At 53.7% G+C, this 22,437-nt stretch overlaps 1 protein-coding gene across 2 annotated transcripts in view; it reads right to left on the bottom strand.

Moving 5' to 3' along the window:
- The window catches only part of SZT2 (SZT2 subunit of KICSTOR complex), a 230,787-nt gene that overhangs the window by 56,052 nt on the left and 152,298 nt on the right, over positions 1-22,437 (bottom strand). For both annotated transcript variants that reach the window (XM_075320448.1, XM_075320449.1), the window contains 7 exons: positions 17,790-17,907; positions 17,592-17,703; positions 6,102-6,220; positions 5,848-6,012; positions 5,606-5,684; positions 5,234-5,419; positions 4,952-5,137 (listed from right to left, as the gene is read on the bottom strand). In XM_075320448.1, the coding sequence (XP_075176563.1) occupies positions 4,952-5,137; positions 5,234-5,419; positions 5,606-5,684; positions 5,848-6,012; positions 6,102-6,220; positions 17,592-17,703; positions 17,790-17,907 (965 nt within the window). The remainder of the gene's footprint in view (positions 1-4,951; positions 5,138-5,233; positions 5,420-5,605; positions 5,685-5,847; positions 6,013-6,101; positions 6,221-17,591; positions 17,704-17,789; positions 17,908-22,437) is intronic.

The following is a 22,437-nucleotide window of genomic DNA, read 5'->3' as shown; positions in this document are numbered from 1 at the left end:
TGACAAGGTGGCCACCGCATTGCTGGAGATTTTCTCCCGAGTGGGTTTTCCCCAGGAAATGCTCACTGACCGGGGGACCCAATTCATGTCCCAGCTGATGGAGGCCCTCTGTAAGCAAGTCCAGGTGCGACATCTGGTGGCCAGCCCGTACCATCCACAGACTAATGGCCTGTGCGAGCGGTTCAATGGCACCTTAAAGCAGATGCTTAAGATGTTGGTCGACTCCCATGGGCGTGACTGGGAGCGGTATCTCCCACACCTGTTATTTGCTTACCGGGAGGTTCCACAGGCCTCAACAGGATTCTCACCGTTTGAGCTCCTGTACGGGCGACGTGTGCGGGGCCCCCTGGCTCTGGTGAAAGAGGCTTGGGAAGGGGATTTGGCCACCCCTGGAGTGTCGGTTATCGAGTATGTCATGCGCTTCCGGGACAAAATGCAGGCCTTGACGCAACTGGTACACGACAATATGGCTCAAGCCCAGGCCGATCAGAAGCGTTGGTACGACCAGAACGCTTGTGAGAGGACCTACCAAGTGGGTCAAAAGGTGTGGGTACTGGTCCCCGTACGACAGGACAAGCTTCAGGCAGCCTGGGAAGGCCCATACCTCGTGTACCAGCAGCTCAACCCTGTGACGTACCTGGTCACCCTGGACCCTGCCCGTGGAAGGCGGAAGCCCTTCCATGTGAACATGATGAAGGCACATCATGAGCGGGAGGCATGTGCGCTCCCCGTGTGCAACCTGCCCGAGGAGGGAGAAGCGGAAACCCTCTTGGATATGCTAGCCCAGGTTAGGGCAGGCGGATCCATTGAGGATGTGGAGGTTGGCCACCAGCTCTTGGAGGACCAACGGTCCCAGCTGTGGGCCACCCTACACCCCTTCCGGGGGTTGTTTACCAACCAGCCCGGAAGGACTGACTTGGCTGTCCATCACGTGGACACTGGGGATCATCCCCCGATCCGGCGTTCAGCATATCGGGTCTCCCTGGAGGTGCAGCAACACATGCGCCAGGAGATTGACGAGATGCTGAAGCTGGGGGTGATCCAGGCATCCAACAGCGCTTGGGCCTCGCCTGTAGTCCTCGTCCCTAAGAAGGACCGAACCACTCGGTTCTGCGTGGACTACAGGGGGCTCAATGCTGTCACGGTCGCCGATGCGTACCCAATGCCACGCATCGATGACCTGCTCGATCAGTTGGCCGGGGCTCAGTACCTGACCATCATGGACCTGAGCCGGGGATATTGGCAGATCCCCCTGACTCGCAAGGCCAGGGAACGCTCTGCCTTTATTACCCCATTTGGACTGTACGAGTCCACGGTGATGCCATTCGGGATGAGGAATGCCCCTGCCACTTTCCAGCGGATGGTCAACACCCTGCTCAAGGGACTTGAAGGGTACGCGGCCGCGTACCTGGATGACATTGCCGTCTTCAGTCCCACCTGGGAAGATCACCTAGAGCATCTAGCACAGGTGCTCAGGCGGGTCCACCGGGCAGGTTTGACCATCAAGCCGGGCAAGTGTCAGCTGGCCATGAGCGAGGTCCAGTACCTCGGTCACCGGGTAGGCGGGGGAACACTGAAGCCCGAGCCTGAGAAAGTGGAGGCCATCGCATCCTGGCCCACCCCCAGGACCAAGAAGCAGGTGATGTCCTTCTTGGGGACCGCTGGGTACTATAGGAGGTTTGTTCCATGCTATAGTAGCCTGGCAAAGCCCCTGACGGACCTCACCAAGAAGAAGCTGCCCTCTGCAGTCGATTGGACAATGGACTGCGAGACAGCCTTCCGGGCCCTAAAGGACGCCCTGTCCAGCCCGCCCGTGCTACAGGCAGCCGACTTCACGCGGCCGTTTGTAGTACAGACCGACGCCAGTGACTTCGGCCTCGGTGCGGTGCTCAGCCAGGTGGACTCTGCGAGCCAAGAGCACCCAGTCTTGTACCTGAGCAGGAAGCTGTTACCGAGGGAAGTGGCCTATTCCACAATGGAGAAGGAGTGCCTGGCCATAGTGTGGGCCCTGCAGCGTCTGCAACCCTATCTATACGGGCGCCACTTCATCGTGGAGACGGACCACAACCCCCTCAGCTGGTTGCACACCGTCTCTGGGACGAATGGGCGACTGTTGCGATGGAGCCTTGCGCTCCAGCAATACAACTTCACCATTCGCCACAAAAGGGGCCGTGACCACGGTAACGCAGACGGGCTGTCCCGACAAGGAGAGGTCGCGGACGGGCGCACGGGGGAACACCGGAGTGTGCTGCCCCCTAGCGCCCTCAAAAGGGGGGAGGTGTGAGGTAAATCCGGAGATATGACGATAAATCATGATATTCAAGTTATGTCAGGAAGCCCTCTCCTGGTGTCACCCCCCCTTTCCTTCACACAACTTGTTTAGCAACCCATCCCATGGCCATCTCCTGTGATATGGAAATTAGGTGATGTGGGAACAAAGGACACAGGATGACTCCCTGCCGTCACCCTGTAACAAGAGTTGTATCTCATTATAAGGCTCTGGAACTAGCCAGACAGAACGACTCCAGTAAAAAATGGTTCATATCTCGCAAGCCATATTTCCGATAAATACGGCAACCATAAAAATGGTGTTTTCGCATGCGGACGATGCTGGCACACCTTTTTTATGGGAGCGGGAGCTTGGGAAATACCCCAGGCGTGATATCAGCCAATGTGGAACTAGTAGACAAGTCATGAAACATCTCATTCTGTAGCTAAATTCATAACTGTCACAATGAGAGCATTGGCGTCCGCCTACGACGCTCCCAGGCCAAGTTATGGCCATATTCCATGTTGTGGATTTTGTCCATAACTCCAGCCAGGGGTGGAGCAGTGCTCCCTCTGAGGTCACGAAGGTAGGAGGGGACCTGGATTTGCCCAGGTTGATAACCCTACTTCGGCCATTTTCCAGTGTTCTTTCGCTGGGGGTCACGTGCAGGAAACATCTGTGGGAGTTCCTGGAAACCTGGTCTACAGCGCCCCCCTGTGGCCAGACGCACAAGGTAACTGATTGAATTGCATACCTGTTTGTAAACCATGCTTTATCTGTAACTGTACTCTGACATATGTATATTCTGTAGATTCCCTATTGTATATATTGTAGTTTCTAGTGTGCTTTAGGCTGATTAAATTATATAATTAATCTTGGGCTGTTCTGTTATCTCGATCTTGAATCCCATGTCTGTGTGTTCGGCTAATAGTTACCGTGAAGCGGTTGGTGGCAGCGAGTTTGTGCCAAGGATTATTGTGGGGAGGCCAGTGAGATTCGGGGAGATTTTATATATTCCGCCCGCGGAGGTCGGGGGAATATATACCCTACTCTCACCGGGGACCCTTCAATAATCGGCATAAGTAGTATAGCGGCCTCCTTGCTTATTGTCGGGCAATTCCATAATTGGCCTGACTATAAGAGGGGCGCTAGAGAGCGCGTCACGTGCTCTGTCTGTCGGTCGGGAGGTATAAAGGAGGGGTGACCCCCACTTGTTACCCCCCGATTGTGACGTACTGGTAGCCAGCGCGGGGGGATTTCTGAGTGACCCCCCGGTGGTTTGTGACAGTCCGTCATGAGAGAAAGTTTATCACCGATCTAGAGTCAGTTTTTATTCTCTCGTGTGCACACGTCATTATAATCTGAACACGGAAGTCAGAAATTAAGAGCGTCTCACCTCAACAATATGCCCTATTGTGAATGGTGGATCTTGTGTTATCAGTCATTGCACAGGAGAAGGAGGCGAGCTATGATATAATCTACTCTGAATGGTGGATCCTGTGTTCTCTATTGTATATAGAGGCGTTATCAGTCCTTGTACGGGAGGAAGAGGTGAGCTGTGACATCACCTATTGTGAATGGTGGATCCGGTGTTCTCTTTTGCATATAGGAGGTCCTATCAGTCATTTTAATCCCGTCTGAGACTGCTGAAAAGTCATATATACAAAACAGGAAGTACCGGAATTAGTGACCAGTATAAAAATTGCTAGATTTCTATTTTTGTTACATGGCTAGTAGTTCTATGGAAAATTGAAAATAAATAAAATTTAATATAAAAATGTGATGCCACATTGCATTTAATGATTGCTGACCTCTGGAACTCCTATTAATTCCCATCCTACCTTACAGCGTCAGCTGGGCTGGTGGGGCTCGGCTGCCTGGAGTCCAAGAGGCCGGTCCCTGGAGGCGTCTCCCAGTCTTAGGGCGGCTTTGCACGTTGCGACATCGCACGTGCGATGTCGGTGGGGTCAAATCGAAAGTGACGCACAACCGGCGTCACTTTCGACATCGTACTGTGTATATGCTAGATGAAACGGTTAACGAGCGCAAAAACGTCGTTATCATATCATCGTTGCATTCACCGACATTTACATAATGCCGGTGCCGCGACAGGTACGATGTTGTTCCTCGTTCCTGCGGCAGCATACATCGCTGTGTGTGAAGCTGCAGGAGCGAGGAACATCTCCTTACCTGCCGCCGCCGGCTATGCGGAAGGACGGAGGTGGGCGGGATGTTTACATCCTGTTCATCTCCGCCCCTCCGCCGCTATTGGCCGCCTGCCGTGTGACGTCGCTATGACGCCGCACGACCCGCCCCCTTAGGAAGGAGGCGGGTCGCCGGCCAGAGCGACGGTCGCATGGCAGGTGAGTGCATGTGAAGCTGGCGTAGCGATAATTTTCGCTACGCCAGCTATCACACGATATCGTACCTGCGACGGGGGCGGGGACTATCGCGTGCGACATCGCAACATGCAAAGCCCGCCTTACCCTTCAGTGACCCGGTGGGGAGCAGCCTGGGGACCCGCCATCATTTGACTGGTTCTCTTTAACACTAGAAGTCCCAGAGAGGGGTCATTTAACATTTCTACCATTGGAACCCTATGAAGCTCGAAATTCCTGGGATTTCTAGTGTTAAAAAGCAGCAACACCAAAAGGCTTGGCTGAAGGTTATTCAGGAGATTACCGTTGGTTGGTGCTTCTGGATTTCCCGGGCAGACCGAATCCACGCACAGCGGCATCTGCAGGATGTGAAACTCGATGATCACGTCGCACAGTGCGTGGCGCAACGAATTGGAGAGACGCTCGGAGAGCTGGGAAGAGCTGATGTTCCCCTTTTCCCAGACGTCAAATTGTACTAAAGTGAAAGGTGCTGAAAGCAAATGAGAAAAAAAAAAATAAATAAAAAATGGCATCATAATGCAGCAAACGATGGCCGGCGTGCACAGTGAACTGCAGCGCTCGCTACCTGAGTCCGCGCCGCTGGGATCCGCACTGTAACTGCTGACTTTGGTCAGAGACTCGAAGGTGCTGACGCTGAGCAGATGAGATGTAGAGGACGGACAGACGAGAGGAGGACCTGCACGCTCGCCATAAGCCTGCGTCACCAGAGCGCCGTGCTGCGTCACAAAGGACAGCGCAATGCAGGCGATACCTACACCGCAAACAGAAGACGCGTGACAACGGCGCTGCAGAAAGCAGGAGTACAGCGAGAACACGGGAAAATGTAATAACGTCTAATTCTAGGGCTGGGGGGGTGGCCGGCTGAATGATAACAGATAGTAATAGAGAGACAAGACAACAATAGCTGTGGTTACACAGGGACGTGAACATGTTTTACCTTTTCCTCCGGTCCCTTGTCCGCCAGGCTTATTATACAGGAATAGGTCCAGCTCCGGAAGGGAGTGGTGGTAATAATGCTGCAAACACAAAAAAATAAGACCGCAACATCAGCCCAAGACCGAGGATCAGACAGCAAAAACGGCCATCATTCCTGTCTGTACCGCTCCCCCCCGCAGATTGCCATCACATCCTAGAGGAGCCGACAGCGACTGTGGGGGTCCGTAGTTCCGTGCCCCTCACCTGGAAGTGATGCTCCCCATTAGTATCTGTGTATTTGGGAGTATGGAGGAAGATGAGCAGGTTCTGGCGCAGATAATAGGCCATGGCTTGCAAGCAGGGCAGCGAGGCCTGGGGGATCGTGTACTGCAGAACTTCAGTCGGACGAGTTCCTCTCGGTTGGACAAACTGAAAAAAATAAATAGCAGTGATTATTAGCAGAGGTCCTCCTGCCCCCCCCCCATAAGACCGGTGGTCCTGGTGGGCCGGGTCCTCACCTCTACATCCGCCGGCGTTAGCTTACAATTCCTCTGCAGCATGACGGTGATGATGTCCAGTGTGGCCTCGTCCAGACGCTTCCGGAGAACTTTCACCAAATCATCTGTGATCTCGGATCCTGCAGACGTGATACATGTGGTGATCAGATCAATACACCATCATTACTACAGCCGAATGGTGGGTGCACGAAACAGCCATCGGGGTCCTATACGCCAATGGCACTTTTGCGGTGAATGCAGCACATACAAATTGCACTTTCCATTGCTGCAAACATTATATTAATGTCATTGCAACCTGCAGTGTAAAGAATGGGGGTTGTCAAGGCTATGTACAAGATAATGTATATACTTCATTTAAGTTATGATAATAATAATAATAATAATAATAATAATAATAATAATAATAATATATTTTCTCCTCTAGAAATACTTCTGAAAACCTCCATTCTTTACACTGCAGGTTGAATTTAGAAACCTGCCAAAAGAAGGGAATTTTGTTTACTTACCGTAAATTCCTTTTCTTCTAGCTCCTATTGGGAGACCCAGACAATTGGGGTGTATAGCTTCTGCCTCCGGAGGCCACACAAAGTATTACACTTTAAAAAGTGTAACCCCTCCCCTCTGCCTATACACCCCCCCGTGCATCACGGGCTCCTCAGTTTTGATGCAAAAGCAGGAAGGAGAAAAGAAGGGAATTTTGTTACTTACCGTAAATTCCTTTTCTTCTAGCTCCTATTGGGAGACCCAGACGATTGGGTGTATAGTACTGCCTCCGGAGGCCACACAAAGCATTACACTAAAAAGTGTAAGGCCCCTCCCCTTCTGGCTATACACCCCCAGTGGGATCACTGGCTCACCAGTTTTAGTGCAAAAGCAAGAAGGAGGAAAGCCAATAACTGGTTTAAACAAATTCACTCCGAAGTAACATCGGAGAACTGAAAACCATTCAACATGAACAACATGTGTACCCGAAAAACAACCAAAAATCCCGAAGGACAACAGGGCGGGTGCTGGGTCTCCCAATAGGAGCTAGAAGAAAAGGAATTTACGGTAAGTAACAAAATTCCCTTCTTCTTCGGCGCTCCATTGGGAGACCCAGACGATTGGGACGTCCAAAAGCTGTCCCTGGGTGGGTAAAGAAATACCTCATGTTAGGGCTGCAAAGACAGCCCTCCCCTATAGGGAGGCAACTGCCGCCTGCAGGACTCTTCTACCTAGGCTGGTGTCCGCCGAAGCATAGGTATGCACCTGATAATGTTTGGTGAAAGTGTGCAGACTCGACCAGGTAGCTGCCTGGCACACCTGTTGAGCCGTAGCCTGGTGTCGTAATGCCCAGGACGCACCCACGGCTCTGGTAGAATGGGCCTTCAGCCCTGATGGAACCGGAAGCCCCGCAGAACGGTAGGCTTCAAGAATTGGTTCTTTGATCCATCGAGCCAGGGTGGCTTTGGAAGCCTGCGACCCTTTGCGCTTACCAGCGACAAGGACAAAGAGTGCATCCGAGCGGCGCAGGGGCGCCGTGCGGGAAATGTAGATTCTGAGTGCTCTCACCAGATCCAACAAATGTAAATCCTTTTCATACCGATGAAGTGCATGCGGATAAAAGGAAGGCAAGGAGATATCCTGATTAAGATGAAAAGAGGATACCACCTTAGGGAGAAACTCCTGAATGGGGCGCAGCACTACCTTGTCCTGGTGGAACACCAGGAAAGGAGCTTTGGATGACAGCGCTGCTAGTTCAGACACTCTCCGAAGAGACGTGACCGCTACCAGAAAGGCCACTTTCTGTGAGAGTCGAGAAAGTGACACATCCCTCAGAGGCTCGAAGGGCGGCTTCTGGAGAGCAACAAGGACCTTGTTTAGATCCCACGGATCTAACGGCCGCCTGTACGGAGGTACGATATGACAAACCCCCTGCAGGAACGTGCGCACCTGAGAAAGTCGTGCTAGACGCTTCTGAAAAAACACGGATAGTGCCGAGACTTGCCCTTTAAGGGAGCCGAGCGACAAGCCCTTTTCCAACCCAGATTGCAGGAAGGAAAATAAGACAGGTAACGCGAATGGCCAGGGGGATACTCCTTGTGCAGAGCACCAGGATAAGAAAATCTTCCACGTTCTGTGGTAAATCTTAGCAGAAGTGGACTTCCTAGCCTGTCTCATGGTGGCCACGACCCCTTGGGGTAATCCTGAAGACGCTAGGATCCAGGACTCAATGGCCACACAGTCAGGTTCAGGGCCGCAGAATTCCGATGGAAAAACGGCCCTTGGGACAGTAAGTCTGGACGGTCTGGTAGTGCCCACGGTTGGCCGACCGTGAGATGCCACAGATCCGGGTACCACGACCTCCTCGGCCAGTCTGGGGCGACGAGTATGACGCGGCCGCAATCGGATCTGATCTTGCGTAACACTCTGGGCAAGAGTGCCAGAGGTGGAAACACATAAGGGAGCTGGAACTGCGACCAATCTTGCACTAAGGCGTCTGCCGCCAGAGCTCTTTGATCGCGAGACCACGCTATGAAGGTCGGGACCTTGTTGTTGTGCCGAGACGCCATTAGGTCGACGTTCGGCACCCCCCAGCGGCGGCAGATTTCCTGAAACACGTCCGGGTGAAGGGACCATTCCCCTGCGTCCATGCCCTGGCGACTGAGGAAGTCTGCTTCCCAGTTTTCTACGCCCGGGATGTGAACTGCTGATATGGTGGATGCTCTTTCCTCCACCCACATCAGAATCCGCCTGACTTCCTGGAAGGCTTGCCGACTGCGTGTCCCTCCTTGGTGGTTGATGTATGCCACCGCTGTGGAGTTGTCCGACTGAATTCGGATCTGCTTTCCTTCCAGCCACTGCTGGAAGGCTAATAGGGCAAGATATACTGCCCTGATTTCCAGAACATTGATCTGAAGGGTGGACTCCTGCTGAGTCCACGTCCCTTGTGGTGGAGAAAAACTGCTCCCCACCCTGACAGACTCGCGTCTGTCGTGACCACTGCCCAGGATGGGGGCAGGAATGATCTTCCCTGTGATAATGAGGTGGGAAGAAGCCACCATTGTAGAGAGTCCTTGGCCGTCTGAGAAAGGGAGACTTTCCTGTCTAGGGAAGTTGTCTTCCCGTCCCATTGGCGGAGAATGTCCCATTGAAGTGGGCGCAGATGAAACTGCGCGAACGGGACTGCCTCCATTGCTGCCACCATCTTCCCTAGGAAGTGCATGAGGCGCCTTAAGGGGTGCGACTGACCCTGAAGAAGAGACTGCACCCCTGTCTGTAGTGACCGCTGCTTGTCCAGCGGAAGCTTCACTATCGCTGAGAGAGTATGAAACTCCATGCCAAGATACGTTAGTGATTGAGTCGGTGCCAGGTTTGACTTTGAAAAGTTGATGATCCACCCGAAAGTCTGGAGAGTCTCCAGCGCAACATTCAGGCTGTGTTGGCATGCCTCTTGAGAGGGTGCTTTGACAAGTAGATCGTCTAAGTAAGGGATCACCGAATGTCCCTGAGAATGCAAGACTGCTACCACTGCCGCCATGACCTTGGTGAAAACCCGTGGGGCTGTCGCCAGACCAAATGGCAGAGCTACGAACTGGAGATGGTCGTCTCCTATCACGAAACGTAGAAAACGTTGATGCTCTGTAGCAATTGGCACGTGGAGATAAGCATCTTTGATGTCTATTGATGCAAGGAAATCTCCTTGAGACATTGAGGCAATGACGGAGCGGAGGGTTACATCCGGAACCGCCTGGCCTTCACGTGCTTGGTGAGCAGTTTTAGGTCCAGAAGGGAACGGAAAGAGCCACCCTTTTTTGGCACCCCAATCAGATTGGAGGAAAAAACCGTGTCTTGTTCCTGAAGAAGAACAGGGATTACCACTCCTTCTGCCTGCAGAAGAGCATCGGCTCGGTGGGGGGGGGGGGGGTGGGGGGGGGGACGGGGGGAGTTCTGAAGAATCGAGCCGGAGGACGAGAACAGAGCTCTATCCTGTACACGTGAGACACAATGTCTCTCACCCACCGGTCTGTGACCTGCGGCAGCTAAATGTCGCCAAGCGGGAGAGTCTGCCACCAACCGCGGATGCGGAGAGAGAGAGCTGAAGTCATGAGGAGGCCGCCTTGGTAGCGGTTCCTCCTGCAGCCTTCCTTGGGCGTGATTGAGCCCGGCCGGAATTTGAGCCCCTCTGAGCCTTTTGAGCCCTTTTGGACGAGGACAATTGGGACCTGCCCGAGCCTGGGAAGGACCGAAACCTCGACTGTCCCCCCAGGACAGCATTACTAGGGTAAGTCGCAATGCAGACATTGCGAGGTTAAGGACACCACCTGCGGCACAGATGTACATGTGCTCAAGACCAGCTGCGCAAGACCAGCTGAAATAGCTTAGAGCGCCCATACGGCTGCGAATGCCGGAGCAACCGACACGCCGATAGCTTCACAGACAGATTTCAACCAGAGGTCCATCTGTCTGTCAATGGCATCTTTAAGGGAAGTCCCATCTCCACTGCAACTATGGATCTAGCCGCAAGCCTGGAGATTGGGGGATCCACCTTTGGACCCTGGGTCCAGCGCTTTACCACGTCAGGGGGAAGGGATAACGTGTATCCTTAATACGTTTGGAGAAAACGCTTATCTGGTAAGCGTGGTGTTTCTGAACTGCTTCTCTGAAGTCAGCGTGGCCAGAAAAGTACTCAATATACGCATGAGATACTGAAAAAGGGATTTCTCCTGCTGTAAAGCTGACTCCTCCACTGGGGGAGCTGAGGGAGCAATATCCAATATTCCATTGATGGACGCTATAAGATCATTCACTATGGCGTCACCATCCGGTGTATCCGGATTGAGAGCGGTGTCAGGACCAAAGCCCTGATCAGCTACGTCTGCCTCATCATACAGAGAGTCCTCCCGCTGGGACCTTGACCAGTGATGAAGCCGAGTGCCGCACCCAGCGAGCTAGTTTAGGCTGTCTGGGTCACCCTGGAATGCCTGGGACCCCCTCGGAGCACTGATTATGTTCCAAATGAGGGTGGCCAGGGAGCATTAATCAAGATTGCCCATGGCCTGTCTGGACTGCAAAGTCTATCAGCCGAAACTGCAACTCCGTCCCTGTCCCTGGACAGGGTTCACAGGTGGTTCCTTTGGCCACCTCTAGTAGAGACCCCGGCTGACCAAGTGCTACAGGGGAGCATTGCACACAATGGGGGTCAGTGGAACCTGCCGGTGGAACAGTATCACATGCAGGAAAAGCAGCATAGAAAGCCTGTGTTGCTTTTTTGCTGCTGTATTCTAGCCATCTATGCAATGTATAGCATACAAGCATAAACACTTCAGCACATGCAATACAAGCAGCATAGAAAGCCTGTGCCTTGGCACCCTTGCTTTCTTGCTGCTGTTGTCCAGCCATCTAGGAGAATATAGCCAAGAGTAGCGACCGTACAGTGCAATGTATAGCATACAAGCATAAGTACAAATGAACACTTCAGCACATGCAATACAAGCAGCCTAGAAAAACTGTGCCTTAGCACCCTTGCTTTTTTGCTGCTGTTATCTCGCCATCTAGGAGGGCATATAGCCAAAGATAGCGACCGTACAGTGCAGTGTATAGCATACAAGCATAAAATACAAATGGACACTTCGGTATTTAGTGGGGTCAGCACTTCAGGTGCTGCTTACCGCCCGCCTATAACGCGGGTGTGTGGTCGCCAGAGCCCTGTGAGTGGTTGCCCAGAGCATGTCTGCGTTCCCCAGCTCGGACTGCGTGCAGGAATGGCTGCCGGCGTCCTTCTCCAGCTCGTGTGACGAGGGGCGGGCCGTGGGCGTGCCCCAGACAAGAGCGGGAAACTGGCGTCCCACTGTGTCCAGTGAAGGGGGCTGGAGAATGCAAAGCAGACTCCAGCCCTCGGCGCTGACTGTTTGTACAGCGTCCCGCCTCACCCCTGACTGGCAGGGCTGGAGGCGGGAACGAAACGAAAACTAGGCCGCAAAGCCGGGGACTCGAGTAATAAGCGCGGCCGTCCATGTGCACGGCCAGCGCGGAAGTCCCCGGCGCACCACAAGTCCCAGCCGCGCCACAATGTAAAAAACACCCAGCAGCGGCCGGCGCGGCAGTTCCCAATACATAAAGTCACTCAGCAAAGCCGTAGTGAATAATAGCACGAGCGCTCCGCGCTGTTGCCCCCGGCGCACTAACACTCCCAGCAATGCTGGTGTGTGTGTGCGCGCTTGCCCGGGGACACAGAGTACCTTAATGTAGCAGGGCCTGTCCCTGACGATACTCAGCTCCATATCCAGCAGGTTCTCTGGGTCTGTGGATGGAGCCCGGTCTCAGTGCCTGGAGACCTGTAAGATCCCACTTCGCCCAGAGCCCTGAGGGGGGATGGGGAAGGAAAACAGCATGTGGGCTCCAGCCTCCGTACCCGCAATGGGTACCTCAACCTTAACAAACACCCGACAAAAGTGGGGTGAGAAGGGAGCATGCTGGGGGCCCTAGTATGGGCCCTCTTTTCTTCCATCCGACATAGTCAGCAGCTACTGCTGACTAAACAGTGGAGCTATGCGTGGATGTCTGACCTCCTTCGCACAAAGCAGAAAACTGGTGAGCCAGTGATCCCACTGGGGGTGTATAGCCAGAAGGGGAGGGGCCTTACACTTTTTAGTGTAATGCTTTGTGTGGCCTCCGGAGGCAGTACTATACACCCAATCGTCTGGGTCTCCCAATGGAGCGCCGAAGAAATTATAAATTGGTCTAAGGTAAATTCAATCCGAAGGATGTTCGGAGAACTGAAAACCATGAACCACAAGAACAATTCAACATGAACAACATGTGTACACAAAAGAACAACCAGCCCGATGGGAACAGGGGCGGGTGCTGGGTCTCCCAATAGGAGCTAGAAGAAAAGGAATTTACGGTAAGTAAACAAAATTCCCTTCTTCTTTGTCGCTCCATTGGGAGACCCAGACAATTGGGACGTCCAAGAGCAGTCCCTGGGTGGGTAAAAGAATACCTCAATAAAAAGACGAAAAACGGCCCCCTCTTACAGGTGGGCAACCGCCGCCTGAAGGACTCGCCTACATAGACTGGCGTCTGCCGAAGCATAGGTATGCACTTGATAGTGTTTCGTGAAAGTGTGCAGACTAGACCACGTAGCTGCCTGACACACCTGCTGAGCCGTAGCCCGGTGCCGCAAAGCCCAGGACGCACCCACGGCTCTGGTAGAATGGGCTTTCAGCCCTGAAGGAAGCGGAAGCCCAGAAGAACGGTAGGCTTCGAGAATCGGTTCCTTGATCCACCGAGCCAAGGTTGACTTGGAAGCCTGCGAGCCCTTACGCTGGCCAGCGACAAGGACAAAGAGCGCATCTGAACGACGCAGGGGTGCCGTGCGAGACACGTAGAACCGGAGTGCTCTCACCAGATCTAAGGAGTGCAAATCCTTTTCACACTGGTGAATTGGATTAGGGCAAAATGAAGGTAAGGAGATATCCTGATTGAGATGAAAAGGGGATACCACCTTAGGGAGAAATTCCGGGACCGGACGCAGAACCACCTTATCCTGGTGAAACACCAGGAAGGGGGCTTTGCATGACAGCGCTGCAAGCTCAGACACTCTCCGAAGTGATGTGACTGCCACTAGGAAGGCCACCTTCTGCGAAAGACGTGATAGACATCCCGCAGCGGCTCGAAAGGTGGTTTCTGAAGAGCCGTTAGAACCCTGTTAAGATCCCAGGGTTCCAGCGGACGCTTGTAAGGTGGGACTATGTGGCAAACTCCCTGCAGGAACGTGCGGACCTGCGGAAGCCTGGCTAGACGCTTTTGAAAAAACACGGAGAGCGCCGATACTTGGCCCTTGAGAGAGCCAAGTGTCAAACCCTTGTCCATTCCAGATTGAAGGAATAAAAGAAAAGTGGGTAAGGCAAACGGCCATGGAGGAAAACCGTTATTAGCGCACCAGGATAGGAAGATTTGCCAAGACCTGTAATAGATCTTGGCGGACGTAGGCTTCCTGGCCTGTCTCATGGTGGCAATGACATCCTGAGATAACCCTGAAGACGCTAGGAGCCAGGACTCAATGGCCACACAGTCAGGTTGAGGGCCACAGAATTCAGATGGAAAAACGGGCCTTGTGACAGCAAGTCTGGGCGGTCTGGAAGCGCCCACGGTTGACCCACCGTGAGATGCCACAGATCCGGATACCACGACCGCCTCGGCCAGTCTGGAGCGACGAGAATGGCGTGACGGCAGTCGGACCTGATCTTGCGTAGCACTCTGGGCAGCATCGCCAGAGGAGGAAACACGTAAGGCAGTCGAAACTGCGACCAATCCTGGAATAACGCGTCCGCCGCCAGAGCTCTGTGATCCTGAGACCGTGCCATGAATGCCGGGACCTTGTTGTTGTGCCGTGACGCCATGAGATCGACGTCCGGCGTTCCCCAGCGGCGACAGATCTCTCGAAACACGTCTGGGTGCAGAGACCAGTCCCCCGCGTCCATGCCCTGACGACTGAGAAAATCTGCTTCCCAGTTTTCTACGCCCGGGATGTGAACTGCGGAGATGGTGGAGGCTGTGGCTTCCACCCACTGCAGAATCCGTCGGACTTCCTGGAAGGCTTGACGACTGCGAGTGCCGCCTTGGTGGTTGATGTATGCGACGGCAGTGGCGTTGTCCGACTGGATACGGATCTGCCTGCCCTCCAGCCACCGATGAAAAGCCAATAGGGCTAGATACATTGCCCTTATCTCCAGTATATTGATCTGAAGGGATGACTATCGGAGTCCAGGTTCCCTGAGCCCTGTGGTGGAGAAAAACCGCTCCCCAACCTGACAGGCTCGCGTCCGTGGTGACCACAGCCCAGGATGGGGGTAGGAAGGATTTTCCCTGCGACAGAGAATTGGGAAGGAGCCACCACTGAAGTGACGTCTTGGTTGCAAGGGAAAGAGAGACGTTCCTGTCGAGGGAAGCCACACTCTTGTCCCATTTGCGGAGAATGTCCCATTGGAGTGGCTGAAGATGGAATTGCGCGAACGGGACTGCCTCTATAGCTGCCACCATCTTCCCCAGGAAGTGCATGAGGCGCCTCAAGGGGTGTGACTGACTCCGAAGAAGGGATTGCACCCCTGCCTGCAGAGAAAGCCGTTTGTCGCTCGGAAGCTTGCCTAACGCTTGCTGGGTATGAAACTCCATCCCAAGGTACGTCAGTGATTGGGTCGGTGTCAACTTGGATTTCGGGAAGTTGATGATCCACCCGAACCGCTGGAGAGTCGCCAGAGCGACGGATAGACTTTGTTGACACGCCACCCGAGACGGGGCCCTGACTAGGAGATCGTCCAAGTAGGGAATCACCGAGTGGCCCTGAGAATGCAGGACCGCCACAACGGATGCCATGACTTTGGTGAAAACCCGTGGGGCTGTCGCCAAGCCGAAAGGCAATGCCACAAACTGAAGGTGTTCGTCCCCGATGGCGAAACGCAGGAAACGTTGATGTTCGGGTGCGATCGGTACATGGAGATAAGCATCCTTGATGTCGATCGATGCTAGGAAGTCTCGTGACATCGAGGCGATGACCGAGCGGAGAGATTCCATCCGAAACCGTCTGGTTCTCACATGTCTGTTGAGTAGCTTGAGGTCCAGAACGGGACAGAATGACCCATCCTTTTTTGGCACCACGAACAAGTTGGAGTAAAATCCGCGACCACGTTCCTGAAGGGGAACGGGGATCACAACTCCTTCCATCTTTAGAGCGGCCACTGCCTGAATAAGTACGGGGGGCGGAGAGGTTCTGAAGAAACGAGCCGCAGGACGAGAGCTGAACTCTATCCTGTAACCGTGAGACAGAATGTCTCTCACCCATCGGTCTTGAACATGTGGCCACCAGGCGTCGCCAAAGCGGGAGAGCCTGCCACCGACCGAGGATGCGGCCAGGGGAGGCCGAGAGTCATGAGGAAGCAGTCTTGGAGGCAGTGCCTCCTGCGGCCTTTTGCGTGCGTGACTTGGATCGCCACGCATAGGAGTTCCTCTGGCCTTTCTCCGGCCTGTTGGACGAAGAGGATTGGGACTTGGCGGAGGGACGAAAGGACCGAAATCTCGATTGGATTTTTCTCTGTTGAGGTCTCTTAGGTTTGGCCTGGGGTAAGGAGGAATCCTTTCCTTTGGATTCCTTAATAATCTCATCCAATCGTTCGCCAAACAAACGGTCGCCAGAAAACGGCAAACCGGTTAAGAACCTCTTGGAAGCAGAGTCTGCCTTCCATTCGCGCAGCCACATGGCCCTGCGGACTGCCACGGAGTTAGCAGATGCTACCGCCGTACGGCTAGCGGAGTCCAGGACGGCGTTCATGGCGTAGGACGAAAAGGCAGACGCCTGAGAGGTCAAAGACGCAACTTGCGGAGCAGAATTACGTGTGACAGCATTAATCTCAGTCAGACAAGCAGAGATTGCTTGGAGTGCCCACACGGCTGCAAAGGCCGGGGCAAAAGACGCGCCCGTGGCCTCATAGATGGACTTCACCAGGAGCTCTGTCTGTCAGTGGCATCCTTCAGGGATGAGCCATATGCAACAGACACCACGGACCTAGCCGCCAATCTGGAGACTGGGGGATCCACCTTGGGACAGTGAGCCCAACCCTTAACGACTTCAGATGGGAAGGGGTAACGCGTGTCAGTGAGGCGTTTAGCAAAGCGCTTGTCCGGGACCGCTCTGGGCTTCTGGACAGCATCTCTGAAGTTAGAGTGATCAAAAAACGTATTGCGCGTACGTTTGGGGAACCGAAACTGGTGTTTCTCCTGCTGAGACGCCGACTCCTCTACAGGAGGAGGCGGGGGAGAGAGATCCAACACCTGGTTGATGGACGAGCTAAGATCATTTACTAAGGCGTCCCCCTCAGGTGTATCAAGGTTAAGGGCGACGTCAGGGTCAGAGCCCTGAGCTGCGACGTCTGCCTCGTCCTCCAGAGAGTCCTCAAGCTGGGATCCCGAGCAGCGAGAGGAAGTCGGGGAAGAGTCCCAGCGAGCCCGCTTAGCCGGTCTAGGACTGTGGTCCGGGCAGGAGTCCTCCGCCTGAGACCGAGGGGCCAACCTGGGAGCGTGCTGCGGCGCGGACCGAGAGGGGCCTGGAGGCGACGAGCTAACAGGGGCCGGGGCCTGTGAAAGGTCCGGTCTGGACTGCAAAGCCTCAAGCAGCTTAGAAGACCATTTGTCCATAGACAGTGCAATGGATTGAGAAAGAGACTCAGAGAGTATGGGAATGCATGAGTGGATGTGTGCCTCCTTCCACACAAAGCATAAAACTGAGGAGCCCGTGATCCACGGGAGGGTGTATAGGCAGAGGGGAGGGGTTACACTTTTTTAAGTGTAATACTTTGTGTGGCCTCCGGAGGCAGAAGCTATACACCCAATTGTCTGGGTCTCCCAATGGAGCGACAAAGAAATATGAAAAATAGAAACAAGATTTATTCGACTTAATGACCAGTTAACCCATTGACCCCCATTCTCCAGAGACGTATCTAAGCTTGGTCTCACCGGCTTCTCCGACGCCATGGACCAGGAGGAGAATGTGCTTATCCATCTGTCCCACAGGCCTGGTAGAGTCTGTACTCCGAGAAGACGGCAGCTCCAGAGATAAGCGGCTGCCCTGGAAAATTAGACGAGCGTGAGAAATTTAAAAAAACCCTAGCAGATTGGACCTCCAGTTTCGGCTTTGCTATGTTGGAGCCTCACCGTCATATCCTCAGTGAAAATTGGTTCTTGGCTGCGAGACAGCGCCAAAGAGCGAGACAACATCGGCTGGGTCACGTCCAGGTCCCATAGACGGCCATTGCCAGACGTCTCGGAGAGCCTGAGACATAGGAGAAAGGGTCAGTGGCATTTGGGAGAAAGTGATCTATGACAACAGTAAGAAAAGGAAATGTAAGCACAAACAATTATAGGTATATTAATATACAAAATGCTTATGATATAGTAATAAGGAGATACAGCAGATAGGGACGAGAATAAAGAAATGGAGGCAACTGGATATAATAAAGTAGTTGATCTGGCATATAAAACAACCCAAGTATACTGTATTTTTCGGATTATAAGACGCACTTTTCCTCCCAAAAATTTGGAAAAAGAATTTTGTTTACTTACCGTAAATTCTTTTTCTTATAGTTCCGTAATGGGAGACCCAGACCATGGGTGTATAGCTTCTGCCTCCGGAGGACACACAAAGTACTACACTAAAAAGTGTAGCTCCTCCCTCCGAGCATATACACTCCCCGGATAACCAAATATAGCCAGTTTAATGCAAAAGCTGAAGGAGAGTAGCCACCCACAAGTAGAGATAGAGCAAGAACCGGAACAACCGGAGCCTCTGTCTACAACAACAGCCGGTGATAACACGCGGAGCAAGAAACTGCCAAAAGGCAACAGGGAGGGTGCTGGGTCTCCCATTACGGAACTATAAGAAAAAGAATTTACGGTAAGTAAACAAAATTCTCTTTTTCTTCATCGTTCCTATGGGAGACCCAGACCATGGGACGTCTCAAAGCAGTCCATGGGTGGGAATAAACAGAAAAACTGAGAAGTAGGCGGAGCCTTACTTCACAAATGGGCGACAGCCGCCTGAAGGATGCGTCTGCCCAAGCTCGCATCTGCCGAAGCATGAGCATGCACTTGGTAGTGCTTCGAAAAGGTATGCAGACTAGCCCAAGTGGCAGCGTGACCGACCTGCTGAGCCGTAGCCTGGTGCCTGAGAAACCAAGAGGCACCGACAGCTCTGGTCGAGTGTGCCTTGATCCCCGGCAGGGGAGGCACCTGAGTACACTGGTAGGCATCGGAAATGGCCGACCTAATCCAACGAGCTAGGGTCAGCTTAGAAACCGAGAGGCCCTCACGCCGACCTGTGGTCAGCACAAAAAGAGAGGTGCGCCGCCTAACAACAGCGGTGCGAAACACATAGATCCGGAGCGCCCGCACCAGATCCAGAGTATGCAACGCTTTTTCAAAGCGATCAACAGGAGCCGGACAAAAGGAAGGCAGGGAAATGTCCTGGTTAAGGTGGAAAGGAGAAACCACCTTAGGGAGAAAGTCCGGAGTCGGACGGAGAACCACCTTTTCTTGATGAAAAACCAAAAAAGGTGACTCCGAAGAGAGCGCAGTCAAATCAGAGACTCTCCTGAGGGAAGTTATGGCCACTAGAAAGACCACTTTCTGTGAAAGACGAGACAAAGAAACCTCCCTAAGAGGCTCAAAGGGGGGTTTCTGGAAAGCCGTGAGGACCAGATTAAGGTCCCAGGGAGCCAAGGGCCGCCGGTAAGGCGGAATGCTGTGAGATGCGTCCTGCATGAAGGAGCGCACCTGAGCCAGCCGAGCGATAAGCCGCTGGCACAACACTGACAGAGCCGAGACCTGTCCCTTGAGGGAATTGAGGGATAGTCCTAGCTGCAGACGGACTGCAGAAAGGACAGAAGGGTCGGCAAGGAAAAAGGCCAAGAAGCATGGCCGGAAGAGCGACACCAGGACAGGAAAATTCTCCAGGTCCTGTGATTGACTCTGGCTCGGAAGTATTCCTTGGCCAAAATCTTAGTGGAGATGACTTCATGAGAGATACCAGAATTCGTCAAGATCCAGGACTCAAGAGCCACGCCGTCAATCTGAGAGCCGCAGAATTCAGGCGGAAAAACGGACCTTGTGAGAGAAGGTCTGAACGGTCTGGGAGATGCCACGGCACCTCTACGGACAGATGGAGCAGGTCTGGGTACCAAGCTCGCCTGGGCCAGTCTGGAGCAATGAGAATGACCCGACGCCCTCCATTCTGAGCTTGCGCAGGACTCTGAGCAAGAGCTAGAGAGGGAAACACGTAAGACAGACGAAACTGGGACAAATCTTGAACCAGCGCGTCCGCTGCAAAGGCCTGAGGATCGTGGGAGCGAAGATCCACTTCCGGAGTGCCCCCCTTGCGGCAGAGTGACCGAACCACTGCCGAATGCAGAGCCCACTCGCCGCTGTCCACGGTTTGACGGCTGAGATAATCTGCCTCCCAGTTTTCCACGCCTGGGATGTGGACTGCTGATATGGTGGACTTGGAGTCCTCCGTCCACTGAAGGATGCGTTGAACCTCCAACATTGCCAGGCGGCCGAGTGTCCCGCCCTGGCAGTTGATGTAGGCAACCGCTGTCGCGTTGTCTGACCGGACTCGAATGTGCTTGCCCGCCAATAGGTGGTGAAAGGCTAAGAGAGCTAGAAGCACAGCTCTGATTCCCAGCACATTGATCGAGAGGGCTGATTCGGACGGGGTCCAAGTGCCCTGCGCTCTGTGGTGGAGATATACTGCTCCCCAGCCGGATAGACTGGCATCCGTGGTGAGGATCACCCAGGACGGGGCCAGGAAGGAGCGTCCCTGAAGAGAGAGGGGCCGAAGCCACCACTGAAGGGAGCCCCTGGTCTGTGGCGACAGAGCCACTAACCTGTGCAAGGAGCAAGGTCGCTTGTCCCAACAGCGGATAATGTCCAGCTGCAGAGGACGCAGATGGAACTGGGCAAAGGAACCGCTTCCATTGACGCCACCATCTGACCCAGCACCTGCATTAGGTGCCTGATGGAATGACGGCAGGGCCTCAGCAAAGGGCGCACCGCCAGTGGAGGGACTGCTGTTTGACTAAGGGCAGCTTCACCAGTGCCGGCAGAGTCTCGAATTGCATCCCTAGGAACATGAGCTTCTGGGTCGGAGTCAGAGTGGACTTGGGAAAAGGACAAGCCACCTAAATTGGACTAGAGTGGCGAGAGTGAGCGAGGCACTCCGCTGACAGTCTGCACTGGATGAAGCCTTGACTAGAAGGCCGTCCAGGAAAAGGGATTACTGCCAACCCCCGGAGGTGCAGAACCGCAACCACTGCTGCCATGACCTTGGTGAATACTCGAGGGGCCGTGGCTAACCCGAAGGGAAGAGCCACGAATTGGAAATGTTCCTCTCCGATTGAAAAACGTAGCCAACGCTGGTGTGAAACTGCAATTGGCACATGCAGGTAGGCATCTCTGATGTCGAGGATGCTAGGAAATCTCCTTGGGTCATTGAGGCAATGACTGATCGCAGAGACTCCATGCGAAAATGCCGCACCTGAACATGCTTTTTGAGAAGCTTGAGATCCAGGATAGGCCGGAAGGAACCGTCCCTTTCGGGGACTAGGAAGAGATTTGAGTAGAAACCTCTGAACCGTTCCCAGGTGGGAACCGGTACAATTACTCCGTTGGCCTGCAAGGGTGCCACGGCCTGTGAGAAGGCAGCGGCCTTGGAGCAGGGGGGAGTTGACAGAAAAAATCTGTTTGGCGGGCTGGATAGAATTCTATCCTGTAGCCGTGGGAGGTGATATCCCGCACCCACTGATCGAAGACGTGTTGAAACCACACGTCGCCAAAGCGGGAGAGCCTGCCACCGACCAAGGACGTTGCTGGCGTGGCCAGATAGTCAAGAGGAGGCTGCCTTAGTGGCAGCAGCTCCTGCTCTGAGGAGGCGGCTTCGTGCGTCAGATGGGTTTTTGGTCCTTGGCTGAGTTAGTGGACGAGGCCGAGGGCTTAGAGGATGACCAGTTGGAGGAACGAAAGGAACGAAACCTCGACTGGATCCTGCCCTGGACAGGTTTCCTGGTTTTGTTTGTGGCATGGAAGTACTCTTCCCGCCAGTAGCTTCCTGAATAATTTCATCCAGTTGTTCACCGAACAGCCTGGGCCCAGCAAATGGGAGCCCAGCAAGGTACTTCATTGAAGAAGCATCTGCCTTCCACTCTCGAAGCCACAAGATCCTGCGCATAGCGAGAGAATTAGCCGAAGCCACCGCAGTGCGGTGACAGTCTCCAGCATGGCAGACATGGCATAGGATGAAAAGGCTGAAGCCTGGAAGTTAAGGCAACCATTTCGGGCATAGAGTCCCTGGTGAGGGAATGCATCTCCTCTAGAGAAGCAGAGATGGCTATGAGAGCCCACACTGCTGCAAAGATGGGGAGAACGAGACCCCTGCCGCCTCAGATACAGATTTGGCCAGAAGGTCAACCTGGCGGTCAGTTACTCTTCCCGCCAGGGAATCCTTAAGAGAGGTGTCATCAGCCACTAATACAACTGTCCAGGCTGAGAGTCTAGACACCGGAGGGTCTACCTTTGGTGAATGAGCCCACTCCTTGACCACCTCTGGTGGAAATGGAAAACGGTCATCAGAACCACGCTTTGGGCAGCGTCTGTCAGGACAGGCCCTAGGCTTGGTCACAGTGGCCTGAAAACTGGAGTGGTTAAGGAACACACTCCTTGTTCTCTTGGGCAAGGTAAACTGGTGCTTTCTTGCCAGAGAGGGTTGCTCCTCTGATACAGGCGGATTGAAGTCCAGTACAGAATTAATGGA

The sequence above is a fragment of the Anomaloglossus baeobatrachus genome, chromosome 8 (assembly GCF_048569485.1).
Source record: "Anomaloglossus baeobatrachus isolate aAnoBae1 chromosome 8, aAnoBae1.hap1, whole genome shotgun sequence".
In the NCBI taxonomy this organism is placed as follows: domain Eukaryota; kingdom Metazoa; phylum Chordata; class Amphibia; order Anura; family Aromobatidae; genus Anomaloglossus; species Anomaloglossus baeobatrachus.
Note: the sequence above shows the minus strand (reverse complement) of the source record. Positions and strands in the feature narration are given on the sequence as shown.